This window comes from Amphiura filiformis, chromosome 1, assembly GCF_039555335.1.
Source record: "Amphiura filiformis chromosome 1, Afil_fr2py, whole genome shotgun sequence".
In the NCBI taxonomy this organism is placed as follows: Eukaryota; Metazoa; Echinodermata; class Ophiuroidea; order Amphilepidida; family Amphiuridae; genus Amphiura; species Amphiura filiformis.
Genome location: NC_092628.1, coordinates 83,139,909 through 83,161,701, shown reverse-complemented (window position 1 = coordinate 83,161,701; position 21,793 = coordinate 83,139,909). Strand labels below are relative to the sequence as shown.

The window sequence follows — 21,793 nt, the reverse complement described above, 5'->3', positions numbered from 1 at the left end:
TGCTGCTTCTATTTTTTTTCGTTGAGGCTATGTACTTTGTGTGATTCGTTTTATGGTGAGTTTGGCCTGGTACTTGGCCTATAAAAACTATGCACATCTTTAGATGAGATAAACTTTTGAAAAAAAGCTAGTATAATCATTTATGCCTTCCAGGAGTGACCAGGAGTGTTATGTTGATTAAAAAATGTATTTCCTACCTTAAATAGTATTTTAGAGTAATAGAATTTATGTACGAGTGATATAAAACAAATATTAACTGTCTTAAATTAATGTATGGTCGAAATATAATCACTCGGTGAAAGATGTATTGTTCACTTCCACAAGCCAGAAGGGATCGACCATCACACTCATACACAGTTAATATTTGTATAAAATCATCATTATAAATTATTATAATAATTATTAGTACTATTGTTGTCGATATTGCTATTCTATTGTTCTGGATGGTGGGTTTAGAGTTACCGGTAATAGATGTAATACCAAGTAAAATCTTCTTTAATTACACCATGCTTCGATCAAAAACAGTATTTCATCAACTTTCTGAAACCAAATTTACTCATAATTGTAATATAGTTAAGGTGCGTTGTGCAACTTTTAAATAATGTGAATGAGCAACATAAACTCTTCAAAAAAAGTTTGGAAACTTTCCAAAATGGCTTCATATCAGAAATATTTGAAATGTATATCCATATTGTTTCATATCAATACAAACATTGTTCTTTCCTGTCAAAAACAATACCAAATTTGTGACCATAACTTATTCCATGGTTGAGTAATTGTCTTTGAAAGACAAGAAGATCTCAAACAAAATGTGCCAAATCTGCCCCTGTCTGCGCCATTTGCATCAGTAAACATGAATAAGGAATATCACAATGTTTCATTAAATATGGTTTCAAAGTGCTGCCAGTCTGATGTACCAGTCTTCTGCAGCCGTTGTTTTTCTTGGGCGGCCACTTCTGGGTCGATATTGTTAGTGATTCAATATCCAAACCAGGTCTGACGAAACTTGGCTTTTAGCTTGGAGATCATACTGCGGGAAACTCCAAAAGTTGCCGCACTTTGATTTTGAGGTATGCCAGCCTCAATCTGACCAATATAGCTCAAGCCTTATCCAGATCTGATAATCGAACCATGGTTGATTAGAATTTTCTTGCAAATGACCACTATGAAGAAGTGACCAGCAAGAGAGATTGACTTGCATTGATCTATTTGAATCCACATGTAGAACCATCCTAGCGCGCTTTTTTATAACATGATGTATGGCAATAACGTTTCATTCATTCTTTAATTCATGCCTTTAACCACTCGTTCATTCATTTAAAGCAATAAGATAAGCGCAGACAATGGTCAGATTGGCACATTTTCTTTGAGACCTCTCAGTCTTTCAAAGAAAGTTACTCAGCCGTGGAATAAGTTATCGCCACAAATGAGGTGTCATTGTTGACAGGAAAGAACAATGGTTTCACTGACATGAAACAATGTGGAGATAGATTTCAAAAATTTCTGATATACAGCCGTTTTTGAAAGTTTCCAAACTTTTTTGAGGAGTTAATATGATTCTTGATGTCACTAAATTTAAACAATTAGAACAAATTACCCATATAACACATCACATACATTCACACAAAACAATACAATGTTTAGAACTCTTTTTTCCCTCCAATAAGTTCAAATGTGGGTCCACTTAAAATTGTTTTTAGAAATACATAGAGCATCCAGACAAGATGGGGCAACTGGCAGCCTGCACAGAGCGCCTATGTCCATGCATGTACTATTTTTTCAACATAATTGGGGCCAAGTCATCACATTGTTGCCTCTATATTAATATCCACATCTTTCTAGCTTTTCTGACTATAGCTAGTACTACAGCTTAACACGAGCCCACCAACAACAAAAAAGGGTATCACTTGGGTGCACAAGTTTTGAACTACATTATCAACATCTTACATTCCATGTATAACAAAAAAAATATGATTACACTGCTAAATTCCAGAGCACAATTATCGAGCTATGCAACTTGTTATTTTTCATTGTAGGCTTGCACAATAATATAAGTCAACAGTAAGATAGCATAAGCAACTTAATTGTTTCAAAATGTTCTCACCAGGCTTGAACAAAGCTGGGAAGCAGATAGTATCTATAGCTTTGAGTACATTTATCTTGCATTGTGTACCGAGCCGCTTCCATTATATGAATAATAATGACAATGTCACTACAACATCTTGTTGGACTAATAAAATATGGGAATGTAAAAGAGTTCTAAACAAGACAAGAAACAAGGAATGAGAACCCATGCTGATAGACAAGAACCTTAGTGCTTCTAGGTCTTCAGCAGAGTAGCAAGTTCCAGCTGTAGAAATAAATCATGCAGAAATATTGTCAGTCACAAGTAGGCTTGGGCGATATTTATATTCTATCCAGAAAGAGATGTGCATTTTACTTGATGTCCAATTCAGACCAAATGGTTTATTCCAGTTGAAATCCATACACACTTATGGAAGGCATGACTTTAATCTTCCACACATGAAGTGTGAATTTCAAATGGGCTACCTTAAGGGATCTAAATTGAGCGTTTATTATGCTTTCGACAGTAGTTTTTTTGTGGGACATGAGAGCACCTCAGACCTATCGAATTGCATTCTGAATACGAAGCATGTCTTTCTGATATCAAATAATTTTCATTTTTGAAAATCACAATATAATACAAATTTTATGACAAATTATAAAAATTTGATATTTTTCAAATTTTTGATATATAACAGTCCTCAGTAAAATATATAAATCTAACGACATATTTTAAAGTGTATGTAGCAGGGAGGAAAAGCCGACGGTCAATTGAAAATTTTGACCTTTCATATTGAAGATATGGATTTTTTTCCCAAAAAGACCTAATTTTTTTGGTGTTTTGGGAAAAAAATCCATATCTTCAATAACTTAAAGGACAAAATTTTCAATTGATCGTCAGCTTTTCATTCCACCTAAATACACTTTAAGTATATATCATCAGATTTATAAAGTTTACTTCAAGTACTGTTAAACATCAAAAATATCAATTTCTAATGATTTGCCATAAAATGTGTATTAAATTGCTAATTTCAAAAATCAAAATTATTTGATATCAGAATGACATTCTTCAGTATTCAGAATGCAATTCGATATGTCTGATGTGCTCTAATGTCCCACAATAAATACTGTCCAAACGTTCATACCCCAGCCCTTAATGGGCGACTCCATTTGAAATTTGCACCTCAGAGGGGGTACTCACATGTAAATGGGGTATGGGTATGTGCGGCGGTCAAGGGTCCCTTTTTCAGGCTCCCCGGCAGTTCCTTAAGACCCACATTTGGATCATGCTCCAGTTCTTTGAGCCTCAAACTCTGGCTGGCAATTTGGACAATTTTGGAATTTTTTTAGCTCCAAAGCCTATAATTTGGCCCAATTTTAGTTCACAAGACCCACCAAAATGTTGAAATTTCAGTTGAGGGCCCCCCCCCCCCCGGATTTGCACCCCCTGTGTGGGAGATTAGTATCATATCTTCTGTAGGGAGAGTATGGATTTCAACTGGAATTGCCCAATTGAACTGGATTTTAAACTGTATAATTCAGATATTATGTCAGAATCATTGACATATCAATTCCAGATCTGCTTAAATTATTTAAAGGTTTTCGTACCCCTGCAGTTGCATCAGGGATGTTTTCAACTTTAAATTTCTGTTTTGTTTTTGTTTTCTAAGCAGCTGAACATGGTCACATATTTCACAAACATGACATTGCACTTTTAGGTTATGTGTTTCTTGACACTATATTTTACAGATCTTTGAATCGCCCAAGCCTTTTCCAGTAAATAATTATAAGTAACAGCATGTTAATTATCATTATTATTACACTCATGTTTTTATTATTATATCATTTTAAAGCTTTAACAAGTTTGCAAACAAGCTTGAGATGAGCTTGCAGCACAATCATTGCAAAGATGATCATGTCAAGGAGTCTCTTGAACAAGTACCTGGGTAACCAAACATGTTCCAAAGGTGACCCAGGGTAAAAAGTTCTGAGATCACATATACTTATCAAGATACCCATCATAGCCCATACTAGACCTTGTGGTATTGCATGGATACCCTATAAGAGACCCTGAACCATTTTTGAAAGGATAAAATCATACCGTCATGGCAAAATGTGGTTATTTTTCCACACAAAAAAAGATAACATTCTACAAATTTGAAAAAACATGACACATCCTAATATGGTAATTTTTTCTCCCAATTTCTGTCTAGTTTTGAGAACAAAACATCATGGCAATGCTGGAAGCCCTATCCGAGCTGGCTGAATTTGACCTATATGAGACCTTTTTTGTGAGTCCCGGGACCACAGCTGGTCTAGTGTTTTTTGGAACAAGCTTGGTTAACTGAGCATAATATCAAGAGAACCCCCGGGCCCCGTGCAACATGCATATCACTAGCTTGAAACAAGCTTGTAACAGGGCTGGAAAAAATGAAAATTTCCCTGGAAGCTGATCAAAATTTCCCTTCAAAAAGACAAATTTCGCTCCAAATTCTTATGTATTTCTTTGTTTAAGGATCTTTATTTCCCTCTAAACTTCCAAATTTCCCTGGAAGGAGCTTCCCACCTTCCACATTTTTTCCAGGCCTTGTACATGTGGTTGTCAAGTTTGTAAAAGATCATTTTCAAGAAAATAGGCACACATTACAATATATTACATGAAATCACACAAAATGAGTTGTTTATCGAACAAAATCAACATGCTTTGTTTTTAAATATCTTAATACATTGTCCATTGGGCAATTCCAACTGGAATCCATACACCCCCCACAGAAGACATGACCTTAATCTCTCACACAGGGAGTGTAGATTTCAAATGGAGTCACTCATTCAAGTAAGCCCATTTGAAATTCCCACTCCCTATTTGGGAGATGAAAGCCATGTCTTCAATAGGGGGTGTATGGATTTCAACTGGAATAGCCCATTGGCAGAACTTTATTTTTTTATAAACTCCATCACAACTGGATGTGTGGTTTCAGAGATATCATAATTTCATTGTTATTAAGAATAAAATACATAGGAAGTTAATCTCAAAATCAATATTAGCGATAAACAACTCATTTAACTTGACCACATCACATTATATTTTGAAAATAGCAAATTCATAAAAAGACTTTGTTTGGTTCAAACTAATTGTGTAAATCCATATCAAAACGATGCACTTGTCGGCTGCTACATGTGTCTCATTTCGCATAATAACTGGGAATAAACACCAGACTCATATCAAGTGTAGGTCACTTCAAATCATCCCCAAATCAATTTGTATAAGAAATGTTTCTATATTCCTAAACCATGTGACTTGGGATGATTTGAAGTGACCTCCACTTCGGAGACGAGTTTGGCATTTATTCCTAGTTATTATGTGAAATGAGACACATGTAGCAGCCGACAAGTGCATCGTTTTGATATGGATGTACACAATTTTTAGTGCTTTTCACATAAATTGATTTTTCCAATTTTCTGAAGATAGGCATACTTCTCTTCCTTCCCCCAAATGTGTACTTTCAAACACTTGTCTTTGCTCCTCTTAAAAATGTGAAAATTAAGCAGTTCTTCTTGCATTTTAGAGTCAAAAATAAAATGCTCATCACCATGTTGAGTTATGTTCTTATTATGCAAATTGAGCCCGGTGTTGTCAATGCTTATTCAAAGGCGTAACGCATGATCGTTCCCAAAGTCAAAAATACCCCCCAATTTTGCGCGGTTTCAAGAACATTTTCAGCATTTGCACAAAAACGGGTACAAATTAGCCTTAAAAATTACCCCTATTTTTTTGCATTTCAAGTACACTTTTACAAAAGCGCCTCTTTTTTAACATTTCAAGAACACACACCAAAGAACACAGCAGCCAAACTGGGAAGTCCCTAGTGACGTAATCGGTGTAAACAAACCTCAGAAACAAACTGAGTGAGTTGCTGAATATTAGGAAGGCACAAAAGTTTCACAAAAGTGAAATCCAGGAGTAAATTGAGCAAGAAATGGTAAGATTTCTTGGGATTTCAACATTCTCAGGATTCTCAAATACCCTATTTTTTAATTTTGAGTACTCCGTAGTCAAAAGTAACCCTATTTTTTAAATATCGCAAACATTTTATGTTCGCGAACATAGTTTAAAAATAACCCCTTTTTTCACAAATTTGGGAACGATCATGCGTACACATAGTCAATGTTAAGTGATAACACCAGGAAATTGAGTCATGCAACTGCACAAAGTTTTTATTGTTTTGTGATCAGAATAATTCAGGACATCCGTTTCAGAAAAGTCAAAATTTATCCAAAGTAACCGTTGTTTTTAGAAAAAAATGTTGATTGTATTGTAATAGCAATAATTATGTTGTACAAAATTAATTACAGACAATGATTGTGCACATGATTATGTTTGTAAATTGTATTCAGCAACATTTCCACAAACATTTTGACAAGATTTCACAAATGTGTGCATCCATATCAAAACGATGCACTTGTCGGCTGCTACATGTGTCTCATTTCAAATAATAGCTAGGAATAAATACCAGACTCATCTGAAGTGGAGGTCACTTCAAATCAGCCCAAGTCACATGGTTTACAAATATAGAGAACATTCCTTAACCATGGGGATGATTTGAAGTGACCTCCACTTGAGATGAGTCTGGTATTTATTCCTTGCTATTACTTGAAATGAGACAAGTGCATCGTTTTGATATGGATATACACAAATTGTTTTTGTAGCTTTTTCATTTTAACTACTTTCTAACAATATTGTCAATGATTTAGTGTCCAGGTTTGCAAGTTCACACATCAGTACTATCAATTTCTGAATACAGATCAGATTAATTGTTTAGGTTTTCTCATTTTGCAATTAGGGCCTACATAATATTTTCTTCCTGCAACAAAGATAACTTACTTGGATTGTCTGGATTGCAGAATATCAGTAGACGATTGGGACTGACACAATTCTCCATAATGATCTGTAGTATTAAGTATGGAAAAACAAAGCTGGTGGTTAACTTCTATGACTTTGTAAAATCACCTCAGCTGACATCCCCACTGCTGGTGCTCATCGTAGCATTGTGTAGCAATCACAGATTTAAGCATATAGGAGATAGAAGGTTCCCTATTTTTGTATGTATATAGTGTAAAGTGCAGTATTGCAAATGCCGCTTAATTTTTCACTCCTTTTCCTGAATAATCCATGTAAAAGACTTATATAAAACTGGAAAAGCATAAAGTCCTACAAGGACTTTCTTTATTCATTGAAAATGTCAATAATCATTGTTATATAACCTTAACTCAACTTATCTTTTTATTGTTCTGTGAAGTAATGGAAGTTGCAAAATAAAAGGTTTGATCTTTTAAGACAAATGCCCATGTAAATACATGAATTGCTATTGTTTAGGTTCACCCCACCCATGTAATGCACAGTTTACATAGCTAGGACTGCATTTAATAGAGTCATCAAGATATAAATGCAAAAAAGCATTAAGAATAAATTGATTGCTGGTCAGTACCAAAGAGTAGTAAATTGATTGCTGGTCAGTACCAAAGAGTAGTATACAAAAATTAAAGGATTTTGATTTAAACTTTTGATCCAAACACAAGGAAATAATTCCTACCTCGGAATGTTCAGAATTAAAGGAATTTTTATAAAGACACCCCACTAATCTTCATGTGAGACTTGGAGTGACAATTGACAGCTTATGGGATGCATTATCTCCTATGACTTAAATCTGTGACAGCATTCTAAACATCTGCTTATACTGGTAACTTCATCACCCTACTGAACCAATGCTTTCTTCCATGATAAGTTCCTTAACACTGCGATGCATCTTCCGCAAAATGTTTGGTATATAGATAAGAACGTGGTGCACATCTGATACACATTCTCACCCAATCAATGCTTCTTGATAAATCCAAGAGACTCTTCCAACTTCATTCTAAATAAACCAAGTAGCTGTCAATGAATGTAAGCTTAGAACTGATTCAATTGATATAAAAGTATTAATATTAATAACATACTAGCTCAATTTCTCAACTTGCCATATTGATACGTCATCTTACCATTTACATTCCATTATAAATTGTGCAGCTCATCTATTGATTTCACTTACAGAGATTGTCTTTTCTGCTTTCTTGCTAAGCAAATCTATTAAAAGAAGATGGAAAGATAATGCTAAATGCCTGGGTAAGCAATGCTAAATATTATGGAGAAAAGATCAAAGAAAATAATCAACTGAAACCAAAAGATTGCAGAAATGGAAAATGCATATGGCATCTTCCAGAGCAGAGCGTCTAAAAGAAACCAAAAACCATGTAGTACAGGTTTGTAGAATAAGACTGCAAAAATAAACCAAATAAGGACAGGAGGAAAAAGTAGATTAGTACATTACACAAAATCAGCTCCATGGAAAAAGGTACCAGACCATAAATATTTTTCTGTACATCTTCCTACATGATGCATGGTAAATTTTGGTGAGGGATTTTAGTTTGAAGCGTATTAAAAAGTAGTCCCAATAATATTCCTTGCTTTTTGCAGTGCAGCCATGCCACGTTTTAAGGTAGGAACATCAGATAACAGGCCCATGCAGAAAAATACCATCACCCACCTACACATCCTGTATCATTTTTAACCAAATCTGTGTAAGACACCGTAGCCAATGTTTTTACCATAGTACTTGCTCATCTTATGATATCGCGTGTGTTACACTGCACGTACATGCACCAGGAATATGCAGATAATACAGAAAATATTACATGGCTGGTTTATGTCATAAATATTACTGGGTATGCAGGTATAAATACAGATTTTTATCCAACTGGTGTTGGACCAGTATTTGTATCTCACCTTTTCAAGATCCTTAGGTTTGATCTTCCAATTGTCTTCAAACTTGGTAGACACCTCTATGGCCTTTTTCCCTGCTAGGAGAGTCTGTGGTTTGTAGGTTGTCCATGATGGTGACAGAATCAAAACATCTGTTTTTAAAGAATACAGAATGAGAACGTTCCAATCAGGATGTCTAGGTGTACAGGGTCTTAGCAAGGATTTGACTACCTGCCCATTAGACTTGAAAACATAAACCAGTCAGTTTAAATAGCTATTGTATTAGTCTGGTCCTGTTTTTTTTTTTAATTCTGATATGTCACAGGCATTAACTTTGCCTGTCTCAGGAGCAAACTGCCTGTCCAAAATGACGGGTGGATGGGTAGTTAATTCTCAATCGTAAATTGGAAATGTTTTTTTTTCAGGAATAGCCCAATATCTGGTGTAAAATAGCCAAAAAATGGGACTTTAAAGCCACACCTTATTATAATAAAACCAAATTAAAAAATTCTTTGTCACAAAAATATGAAATAATACTAGTCATACTGGCTGTTAAAGCATGGTGTTATACAGAGGCTTTAATGTCTTATTAAGACATTAATTCAAAATTGCTCTGTTGTCCTACAAAGAAAACAATTTGGGACATGTGTAATGTGTATAAACATAACAAAATCAGGTTTGAAAAACAATTATTCAAAGTAGTTTAAAAAGATCGTTCATTGTGGCTTTAATTGAGTGAAAGTTCAGGCAATTTGCATTTCCCACATCCTGTACGTGATACAGCTAAACAGACGAGACAATAAATGAGCCTTGATTTCCACCTGTATTTATCCTTTACACATACTGTAATGCATGAAATGTTTGCGAACTTTTTGTGAATTTTGCGAGTGCAGTTGATTCGCAAACTTTTTATGCTCACAAATATTTTTCTTCCAATAGGCCTTTGAGGAAAAGTACAAATTTGCACAAATTTAACATTGCAGAACATGGGTTCGCTCTAAACTGCAAAATTTTAATACAGCAAAAATATGATTTACTATTATAGTCATCTGGTAAATACTGAATGTAAGTTTATTTTTCACAGAGTTTATTCATGTGAATATTATTCCCTATGTTTATGAATTAATTGTACCGGGCACTGGCAGTGGGCGTTTCACCAAACTGTTAATTGATATCACTGATAGGCTCATATATATTACTGGTAATATAGTGCTCTTTGTTGCCTATATCTGTGTTTTGCATAGTCATTCCTAATGACTCTGCATTTTAAAAATGTTTTCAGATTCAAAATAAGACATTTCAACCAAACATACATGTACAAGATACGTATGATATGTGCAACACTATACCTGTCAGTTACTCATTCAAAGCCCGGGAGAGGGGCACTTGTATTATACAAATATATACTGCCCTGAGAGGTTCTGGTTAAAACTATGGGCCCGAGGTGAGATCAATAGTACTATATATATGAGGGGCGCAGCCCCGAAGGAAAATAGTATTAATTGATCTCAACGAGGGACCATAGTTTTAACCAGAACTTCGAATAAAGGCAGTATTTGTTTTATATACTTCATTAATATATTCTTTGTTCATTGATTGGTTAAAAGACAATTATTTGACGTTTGGACTCTCCAGCTTCTATCCTTAGTGAATACATTTGTAGCACGACCAATTAAAGCACAACCTATATTTTGCTCTGCAAAAAAATCCAATAAGCTAAAATTGGGCTAACCAATTACAGCAGCGCCGAAATCACGCTATGGCAGTTTCAAGCGTATGCGTGAACTGTTCCGTCAAGATCGAATGCGCGCCGCACGCCGAAGGCCTGGTCAAAAGTACTATTTACGGCTTAGAGGTACTATTTACGGATAGGAGTACTGATGGTAGAACAATTTTTGGTCATGTGATCCACTTTTAACCAATCAATGAACAAGAATATATTAATGAAGTATATAAATCAAGATATCACCCACGTATAAGGACTTTCAAAAGGAACCCAAAGCAAGTACTTTTCATTAGTGTAAAATGGACCCAAATCAAGTATTACGGAGCTATTTTCCAACCCTAAGCAAGTATTTTACTGTAACTGTTATGAATCACAATGAACAAACACAAAAGGGCACAAAACCACCAGTTGCGATCAGTCAAGAGGCCTGTAGAAAAACTAATAAAAAAGCACTTGTTTGGAGGAGATTTTGATTTCCCTCTCAACTTCACCTTCATTTCAATTGATTTTTGTCTGCATTGCAGTGACGAGTTTAGCTACCCATTTTGAGTAATATCTGTGCAATATAAAAGGTACCCTAGTTTCTTCACATTTTTGCTGTTTTTGATACACTAAATAAGATACTCGCATATTGCATCCAACTGTGAAAAAAAAAGAACCTTTTACTTTTTTACATTTTTTTTGTAAGCGGGGATATGGGTGATATACAACTTGAAATACAAATGCCCCCTGCTCTGGATTCAAAGGGGGAATTCACATTCTTGCCCTGACAATTCCACCACAAAACTTACCACCATCAAAAACATGAAGCAAAAGGAATATTAATTCCTTTGAACCAGGTCCAACAACCACATTGTCAGATTGCAAATGGACCAAGCCATCCAACTTGGAATGGAAGTTGCAGATTCTGGCACGAAGTTCCGGTAAACCTAGGAAGGGAACATGTTAGAGAACAGGGTTTAGATTAATAAGTACCCGTAACCACCCGGGTATAAGCCCACCTTCAGCTATAAGCCCACCCCCTATTTTTCAAAACATTCTGGGAACAAGGGTGCACTCAGGTATAAGCCCAGTACTCAATTTTGGCCAAGTTCAAATCAAAGCAATGCTTTGTTCTTATATTTAATAAGAACAAATAAAAAAAAATATTAGTTGATAATTAACATTCCACACTTATAATTTTAAGAAATTGACATAGATGATAGAAATTAGTGGTACATTGGGCATATACAAATGGGGGATGATTGTTCTCATTTTAAAATTCATGCACTTTAGCCCTTCCCCGGTTATAAGCCAACCCCCCACTTTTTTGAAGTGAAATCCGCCATCTATGGGGGTGCATGGGCTTATACCCGAGTGGTTACGGTAATATGTGTGTATGTGTGTGTGACTTAAACTTAAAGGGACACATTGGTTTGACAAGGACTTATACCCAGTGTATGAAGGTTCAAATTAGAAAAATTATCACTAGAGATTAGAGAACACTTTCATTAAAGCCTAAATATACAATTTTAAGCCAAACTAATGAGGTAAAATGAAAGAAAACTTGTATGTACTATCTGAACTACTTAACTGTGGTGTTCTATGGGAATATATTCATAATTATGACTTTAATTCAAAATTGCAAGTTACAAGTAAGCCAACAAATCAGACCAGCTTGGAAATTGAAAGTTGCCTCAACATGTTTACATGTAGATAGGATCAACCTGTATTTGTTATAGCGTGACACAATTATCTTAGGAAAGAACTAAATGAATTGGAACCATACTTGGACCCTGGGCATATATTAATTTTGTGCCAGTAATAAATACTTCAATTCTGTAACAAAGGAAAAGAACTGATCAACCATGAAAAGAGACTCTGCCAAAGGAAACTAAAAAAAAATATTCCCTATAATTTGCTTTTCAGGTAAAAATGCAAATTAGGGATTTTTATTAAATTGGACATAGTTCTATATGGGCCATATTAAGGGGGGTACTACACCCCTGCACAATTTTGTGTCTATTTTTGCATTTTGCTCAAAAATTATAGCGCATTGGTGACAAGTAAGATATGTATATTATAGGGGAAAGGACTACAACTACTGCACTGGAAGTTTTATTTCAGCACAGACAACAGTTGTGGAGTTACAGTCAAAAATGAGGGAAAACCAATATTTAATCAATAAATCAATAACTACTTGCCCTGAGTTGCTGAATTTTCAGTGCAGTAGTTGTAGTCCTTGCCCCTATAATTATACATATCTTACTTGTTACCAATGCACTATAATTTTTGAGAAAAATGCAAAAATAGGCACAAAATTAGGGGTGTAGTACCCCCTTAAGTGCCCCTTCTTTAATTTCTGCCTCCTGTAAACTTTTATCCATGTTTTATACATTAGCATGAAATTGAGTAAGATATTTAATTTCAGGTATGAACAGTGCACTTTTAAAACTTTCCCTAATATTCTGTGTATTTTTCTCAAAATATACAGAAAATAGTGGAAATAATTAAAAGCTTTTTTTTTTCAAATGTTCTCTTTGTTTTCTCAAGTAAAATAATCAAAATTTGCCATAATGGTATGATGGTATCCTTGCAGTATTGTTCATACATGACACAGGGTATGGTACCCATGTAACTCTGCAATACCCACACTTCTACAAGAGCCCAGGGCAGGGGCGTACCAACCAGAAGGGGTGTGGAAAATTTGTCCAAATATTCATCTTCCTTTGGCTCCAATTTATAGCCTCCATTGTTCTAATTTTTGGCCTATTTTAGCACATTTTCACATGCTTCGCTGTACTTATTAGAAGTAGGTCCGTAGGACAATTAGGACATTATGCCCCCCCCCACTTGGTGGCTGGCCCCAGTACAGTACACCCAGCTGCAAGAGCCAACATGTTACTTACCAGCAACTGGTAGATAGGCGCTTTGCCAGGCATGTTCACCTAATGACTTCTGTGCACTCTTCAAAACTGGAAACGGTGATTGCCCAAAAGCAAAATGGTAGACCTTCTTTCCCTCAGCAATCAGCTTGTTCACATGCTCATTAAAGGCCAAATTTGATGCTGGGCAATATTCTCTGAGGTGTGGCATGAGCAGGGATCTTGATTCTAGTTGCTTGGTTTCCCTCTTCTTGTCGTTTCCTTCTTCCGTATTGAAAGAATTGTCAACCTCCATGTTTACTGATGTTTCCACTTCCATATTGCTATTGTGTTTTAAGTTCTCTGTTTGAATTGATATCAATAGAATATATCGTTCCATGTGAGTGTGTTATCGGTGATAGCAAAACTGAAGCACACAGAATACTTGATATTAACATCACAATATTGATGTTTGTTTTAAGGTCAAATTATTTAAATAAATTAATTTGTTTTGCATCCACCTCCCTCCTCACTTTATGGGATCAGTCCATACTTGTTTCTTTTTTTAATTTTCATTTGATCAAATTGGAAGTTTTTAATACCATGCTTGGCGTATTTTGGGGGGCTTTGGGGGCACCAGCCGCCCCGGGGTAAAAGCGGGGGCGGCCAAAACGAAGGGGCGGCGGAAGAAGAAGGGGGCGGCAAACGAAGGAGCGCTGGAAGAAGAAGGGGCGGCAAAAAGAATTAGTAGAGAAAAAAGGGCGGCGGGAAAAATGTTGATAAGTATAAACAAATTTGAAAAAATTGTACTATACATAAAAATGTGTTGCTTTTAGGGCGCTAGCGCTTATAATCCTTTTTTTTTTTTTTTTTGCTCTTCACTTTTTCAAACGACCGAAAAAAAATTGGGTCAACCTTTTCGTGCTGTTGAGGAAGGGGCGGCAAAACTGAATTTCCTTCAGCCACCCGGGGTGGGAGCGGCCACGATACACCACTGAATACTTTACTAAAATGTTAATGCTGATAAACAGGTTTATTACTTAGTCAGCATGAATCACTTGCAAGTGGTTTTTTAACTCTGGGTCTAATCCCTCATGATCTGAAATTCATTTTCCTGGCATATGCTGAAAACTGTTACCAATGTCAATTTTATGTGAAAACTGTATTTTGTCAATTTAGAAGAAACAAACACCTCCTTCCTACCTCACTTAATCGCAAAAAGGTGGTGACATGAAACAATGTTAAAATTTTATGTGGTCCAATGTTTTGAGGATATTGTGAAATAAACATGTGCTATCCTGAGGGATATTCTGAGGTCCAAAACACAATGTTGAGATATTTCACCCAAAAAATGCAAATTATATAGTCAATAACCTCATTCATCTATCCCTTTTCACTTTTTTAATTCCATCTGCATCACATTTGCAATTTGAAAACAAAATACAATTTTTAACTTTGTTTCACTTTCCCTGTAACATTCTATTATTCATGCAGTGATATAGGTTGAAATTGGGTTGAGGGCAGGGGGGCAGAGTGTCCCCTGACAAAAAAGAAACCAAAAGAGTGCCCCTCTGACAACAAATGAAAGAGAAAATCTGGAGGGCAAAGTAAAAGAAAGGGGGCAAGGAGCCTCTTTTTGTCAATACAAAATATGGTCGCGAAGCGGACATTCCGGATTGCTTGCATGACGCAGGGGGGTGAGGGGAAGTTGCCCAGCTCCCTTCAGAAGTGAGAAACTTTTACAAAATGAAGACCTAATTGAAGCCATTTGGTGGAACCATTTTAACACTATTATTATGTAAATTTTAGTTTGAAATCCTTTTTACCCCCCCCAATCTGTAGCATGTATTAGACAATAATAACTGTGCACCATCTATTTTGAGGTCATTGTGTGAAATCGGAGGGTTTTGTTTTGGGCCAAGGTATTTGGACCGAGGCCCAAAACAAAACCCGACAATTTCACACAATGACCTCAAAATCTATGTTATAAAGTTTATTATTGTCATTCATTACCGTCATATCTAATAATTTGAACAAATCAAAATGGCATTTTATGTTATTTTATGTCATAAAATGCTGTTAAATATAACCAGTTTTAATTGTTACCTACCCTACAAAAAATCAACCAGGCAAATTTAACATGAATTATGCATGTTTTGATACAATCTTCACATGCAGTAGACCGAGTAGTAGCCTACTATTACCGGTACTACATTTGTAATCTATAGCCTACTATGTATACTCACAATGTTTTGGCCCCCCGCCCTTCTTTCTCTCTCCTCTCTTCTTAGTCCAAGGTGCTCTGACGATAACACTCTGATCGCCAGGCAATCTACGTTTAGTAGGCCAGTGGGACAACGCAACCGATACGTGAACGAGCTACTCTCTTCTCTTCTCCTCTTTCCCCCTCCATTTATCTCCCTCTCCTTTTTTTACCCGGGGGGCCTATTCGCCCTACCCCTGGATGCGCGCCTGCAATCTCTCTTTAACCAAAAACGGTATGTATGGTGTAACTGCAATTTTTTTCGTCTGTGCCCCCAAAATGTTATTTTGTCCCCCCGCCCCCTACTCAGGCGGTAGGCACAGCCACAGGTACGTCCCTTTCATATCCGAGTCCCCACCCCCACATATTCTACTGTCTAATTGATTTGCATACTAGAATACTTAAGGGTTTTCCGTCGTCACCCGATTCGACTCGACTATTGCGCCTCTTTTCAACGCGTGCGTACTCCGCGTCTTGCTCGGCGTTGCGTTGCAGACATCGCAGAGAACGATGCGTGTTGTGCGTGTCAATGCTATTTTTGCGCACCGGCGATAACCAGGGCCACAAAATAAAGAAAACAATGTTTGCTGAGTGCAAGAAAGGTGGCCGCTTAAATATAACATGTAGGCCTACAAACCAAATTTTGCCAGCGTGCTTCCACTGATAACGGACCTGGACCCCTCCCCCAAAGTAGGCTTACAACAGTATGGTCCATAGATGGTATGAAGTTATAGGCCTACCCAACAAACACAGAATCAAGTGGTTTTTTTAAACATTAGGCCTAAACTAGTGTTGGTTAAATTGGTTAATTCGTTTTAATAATATTTTGGCCTAAATGTTGGGTAACAGCTACCGGTATATTATAGGCCTATTAAAGGTTATTGTAGAACGTTTCATAATGAAACACACCACACGGCAACTTTTAAAAGTTTCATAATCCAACATTTAAATGTTTAAAGCATTTTGTGTTATTGGGTAAAGACCTAGGCGTACTACGTGCACTGAATTCATAATGCATGCGATATAGACAACACCATCAAAACTATTCAATTTCAAACAAATGTGTCATACATTTACAAAAATAATATCATAGCCTAATAAGCCAAACGTTTTTCTACAGCTATAGGCAACCCAGTGTTTAACTTTGCTTTAATTGAACTGCTATGTGATATGAATCCACATCAAGATAATTCCGTATTATATAGTTTTTGTGACCAAAAAAGTTTTCCTCTCGGTAAACGGCACTAAGCATGCTAAGTAGGCCTATGCCTATAATAATTGTAGGCCTATTATTGTCAAACACTTCCGGCCATGGTGTCAAACGCTTCGCTTTAACATGTTTAATAAATCCTCTTTTTGGTCGATTGAGTCAGGTGAACCTGGTGAAAGCTGAAAATTCCTCACTTTGCGTAATTTGATAACTCTTTGGTCCAATATCTTTGCAGATTGCAGAATGAGAGTCTTTCTTACACCCGTTTATGACCAAAATACACCAAATTAGTACAAATATTAAGGCATGAAGTCTTAATAATCGACATCATTAGAATAATTGTTCCTGTTATGGTAACTTCTTCTAAAGGTAACTTTTTTTACAGTGAAAACTTTCCTGCGTAAACAGACAATTCCTTTTTTGTGTCCATATGCGTAAATGAACGCTTATCGGCATCAGATCGCTGCGTGTATACCAGCACGTTAGTACGCACCAAAATATCCATGTACGCAATTAACTACGCATGGTGTCGCAGAAAAAATGCATTTTTGACCTATTTTGGTCAATTTACGCGAAAACAAGGTCCGGTACCCCCAATTTTTATTTGCGCGATTTACAGAGCTTTTTCTTTTTCATAACATACATAAAATTTTAAAAATTTGATCGATACAATTTTTTTTCTACAACGCAAAAGGTTGTCTATTTTAAGAAAATTGCTGATTTTGCCATTGAAGTGTAGGCCTACAGAGATTTTTGGAAATGTACACCTCTTTTAAAACGGCTGTAGCTCAAAAGTGAGGTCCGGCACCCCCTGTTTTTTTTACTGATTTATTATCTACACATATTAATGTACAAAATATGTCAATTTAAAAAAATTGATCGATAGGTTTAGTTACGACGGTAAACCCTTAAATTGGATACTAAAAACCTTTCAATGTACACTAAAATCTAGTTCACAACACAAACTTTAAAAAACGGGCAAAACAGATGTCATCAGTATGACATTTACGTTATTACGTCTTACGTGATGCTGCCGGCTGCCCTAACTCTTTACACAGACGTCAGTAGCAAAACAGTTAAGTCTGATCTTGTCGATGCCACACCAGTGGACTGCAGCAGTTCCTTGGGAGATGTATTGATTGTCACCATACACAGCACATGCATCCACCGCACACCAATCCCCACAGCAACGTCAGTCAGCAAGTAAGCTTAAAATCATTCAGTCACGACATGAACTTGAAGTAGGCTACACTGACAATGACTGAACTGTCCGTATATCACTGATACTGACAAGGCGGTAGTAGATGTGAACAAAATGTGTAGTCACAGGTTCAGTTTTTGGCATGGATGCATAGAATCACGCCACTAAAAATTAGCATTAATCATGTTAATTAATTTTAAGCTGCATCATCCTTGCCTTGATAAAAACCAGGTCATTCAGTGACCTTTCCACAAATAAAATGATGTAAACAATGATCAGCTGATGCATGCTGATGCTGATACGTCATGTAGTCCAGCCGTTTGGTGTAATATATAGGAACAATCGTGCATTTATGAGAAAAGCATAAAATTCGACAAAGCTGTAGATTTTGTTTTGTTTTTCTAATTTTTTTACCAAGCAAAATGTCCACGAGGCCTATGGTTTCAAAATTTGATCAAGTTTGATTTCAATAAAAATATGCCTACATATCAAGTAGGAGATACCGTAGGCCTACGGGTTTTTGCTGTTTAACTTGTTCCATTTTCTTTGAGCTTCTTTGCAATTTGCAATTTTTTTTAAATTCCCGTTTAAATTATGCCAAAGTTGAAAACAATGATCCCATTCATAGGATGTAGTACGGCCTACGTTTTGTCCATCCGTTTTGTCCAAATACGTTTTGTCCAATATTATTTTGTCCAAATACACTTTGTCCAAATACATTTTGTCCAATGACATTTTGTCCAAATGTTATTTTGTCCAACATATATTTTGTTCAATGACAATTTGTCCAAAGTTGTTTGGTCCAATTGTTATTTTGTCCCACCCATATTTTGTCCAATGACATTTTGTCCAAAATTGTTCTGTCCAATTTATATTTTGTCCTACTTATATTTTGTCCAAACACATTTTGTCCAATGTTATTTGGACCAATTGTTGTTGTTTTTTGTCTTACTTTTATGTTGTACAAACATTTCGTCCAAAAGTTGTTTTGTGCTACATACATTGTCCTATAATACATTGTCCAACTTTATTTATTTTTTATTTATTTATTTTTATCTCCAAGCTCAAAAGTAATGTGTACATTTAAATTAGCGTAGGCCCCTATATATAATTAACATTATATACATGTACTTCTAGTGCCCGTTTCTATTCATCGTTATGTATTCTTCTCCCGTGCATTATTTTCGCGAACTACTTCGCGTGCAGGTTTATATAATAAACCTGCACGCTAAACAATACATTATCTAAAACCCGCACGCTAAACAATAGATTTTAGATAATACGTGCACGCTCAAATACTAGAAATACTACTTTCACATTACTATATAACTTATTTTTTTTGTTTTTTGGTTTTTTTTTTGTTTTGGTTGATTTGTATGGCGCTTTCAACTACTGAGGTTATTTGCGCCAGTACTCACTCCTTTGTCAAGTTGCACCTGTAGGCCCTATAACTCCATTCAGTAACAATACGTAATTTTCTGCTTCACTGCATCTTATTTATTTCTATCCTCTTCATGCCTAGCTCGTTGATATCTCCTGCTGTATTTTTCCTCTGTCTGCGTGGCACACGGTCGACGTCCTATACGATAAATATAAATTTAATACTCCGTTGGTGAGCGACGGGCGAGTGGTAGTGAGCGACAGGCGAGTGGTATTTCACTGAACGCAAGAAAAGGAGTTCTATCTGATTGGCTAGCAATCGATCGCTTTAATAGGTCGCTCAGTAGTCAACTACAAACTCATGCATTCAATTCGATTGAAATCGATTATTCTATTATTGACGAAGATAAAGAGCGTGATAGTGTGTCAATAATGTACATTGTATTGCACCTGGTTTTACCAGCATTCCTTTATAAAATAATTTTCTCAAAGAGTTGAATATTATCAAAATTTTTACAGCGGATTTCAAATGTTTTACATCAAAATTGCAGTTAAACATATCCACAGCAAAATACCGGTCCTCACCAATTAGTACATTTAATATCCAGTTAGTACATTTAAACGAAACCTGTGATTTACGTGACAACAAATAAAATTTTCTTACAATAGAAATATCATATGGGATACTGATATGGTAGGCCGCAACCGCCACAACGTGGAGCTGCTACGCGTAGCTGACTTTTTGTTCCGTGGAGCCAAATTGACCAATCATGTTAGAGTTTTTCATTACTCGGAGGTAAAACTGACCAATCAAGTACGACTTACTCATTACGTGAAGCGAATTTAGTCATTAAGAATTTGCCAGACGAGCTTCACGTAGTTGCAAGATATCCTCGGTCACGATAGTTATGATTCAAAAAGTAATTTATGAAAAGTACGAACCGACTTATTATTAAGATGGACATGCACTCACAAGAAACTCATACAGTATTGTACACAACTATATAGCTAGGCAGAGTGGTGGTAAACCATGCACACAATTCTGCGATCTGCAGTGTATCGCCGGGAGCTGATTTGTACATCTTGCGCGGCGTGGCCTGCGGAATTCGACCTTCAGCAAACCAGTTCGGATTTACTTTATATACTAGTAGTAGGCCAAACATGGGGATAACTATTTGGCTAGTTAGCATTTGGCTAGTTAAATTCAAAATCAATAGAGGGCGTCCTATTTTGGCTAGTTAAATGTTGGTCACCCAGGCTAGTTAAAATTTTGTCCCTTAGGCTAGTTAAATATTTATCAGGCTAGTTAAAATTTGTCCCTGAGGCTAGTTAAAATTTTGTCCCTCAGGCTAGTTAAATTTTTGTCCCTTAGGCTAGTTAAAATTTTGTCGCTCAGGCTAGTTAAATTTTTGTCCCTCAATCTAGTTAAATTTTGGTCAGTCAAGCTAGTTAAATTTTGGTCTCTCAAGCTAGTTAAATTTTGGCCCCCAGGCTAGTTAATTTTGTGTCGATCAATGCCAAAGATTCTCAGGCTAAAATGAGTAAATTATGTAGAGCTCCCAAGATTGAGGAGTTGCACTGCATTTTTATGCCTATACTTCCAATGTCATGGTGTAGACTTGTTTTCTTTGATAAGCGCTAGACTTGTTTCAAGTCTTTGGAAGCAAACCAGCCTCATTTTTAATGGCATAGTCCAATAGCCTCATACAACAGTAATTGCTTAAAATGCAAACTCAAGTTGTGCAGTATGAGTTTCTGTATACCAAAGGACGCTCAGTGCTCAAAGTCTCTAACACTATAAATAAACCCAAAATGGTCTTAAGTCATAGTTTGGTAACCTGCATGTAACAAGCATAACTCACAATTTGACCTCAAGTTTTGAGGTAATGAGTTTTGACGCCTAAACACATTAAAAGGTCACTAAAAGAACTTACAAACATTACAAATAGAGACATGTGTTCTATAGATGAGCATGTTTGAAATTTTGCAAGGTCTTATCACCCTCGTTTATAGAAGTAGTACCTCAAAGGATTTGTGTTGTTTCAAATTGTTTTTTTGTGGATTATTAAAAGTTGAAATCATGGACACAGAAAAGCTAATCCATATTTCAATTTCTTTTGTTTTAGTGGACATAAAGAAAACATAATCTTCCTCGTGTTTTTTTCTTCATCATCTCCCTCCTCCACCTCTTAGATACTTTTATTATGCCTAAAGTGATATTGTTTATATTGGCCTACCAAAGTATATGATGCAAATTTGATGAAATTATGCATTTCAGTTTATTACTATAGTATTCGGAGGAGGGGGATA

At 36.1% G+C, this 21,793-nt stretch overlaps 1 protein-coding gene across 1 annotated transcript in view; it reads right to left on the bottom strand.

The window, feature by feature from the left end:
- The window catches only part of LOC140154961 (aspartate aminotransferase-like), a 30,151-nt gene extending 11,854 nt beyond the window's left edge, over window positions 1-18,297 (bottom strand). Inside the window, exons 1-6 of the mRNA XM_072177627.1 lie at window positions 17,950-18,297; window positions 13,475-13,790; window positions 11,378-11,515; window positions 8,885-9,012; window positions 6,947-7,010; window positions 2,311-2,350 (exon numbers count right to left, since the gene is read on the bottom strand). Coding sequence (XP_072033728.1) covers window positions 2,311-2,350; window positions 6,947-7,010; window positions 8,885-9,012; window positions 11,378-11,515; window positions 13,475-13,769 — 665 coding nt within the window. The 5' untranslated portion in view covers window positions 13,770-13,790; window positions 17,950-18,297. The remainder of the gene's footprint in view (window positions 1-2,310; window positions 2,351-6,946; window positions 7,011-8,884; window positions 9,013-11,377; window positions 11,516-13,474; window positions 13,791-17,949) is intronic.
- Window positions 18,298-21,793: the final 3,496 nt, after the last annotated feature.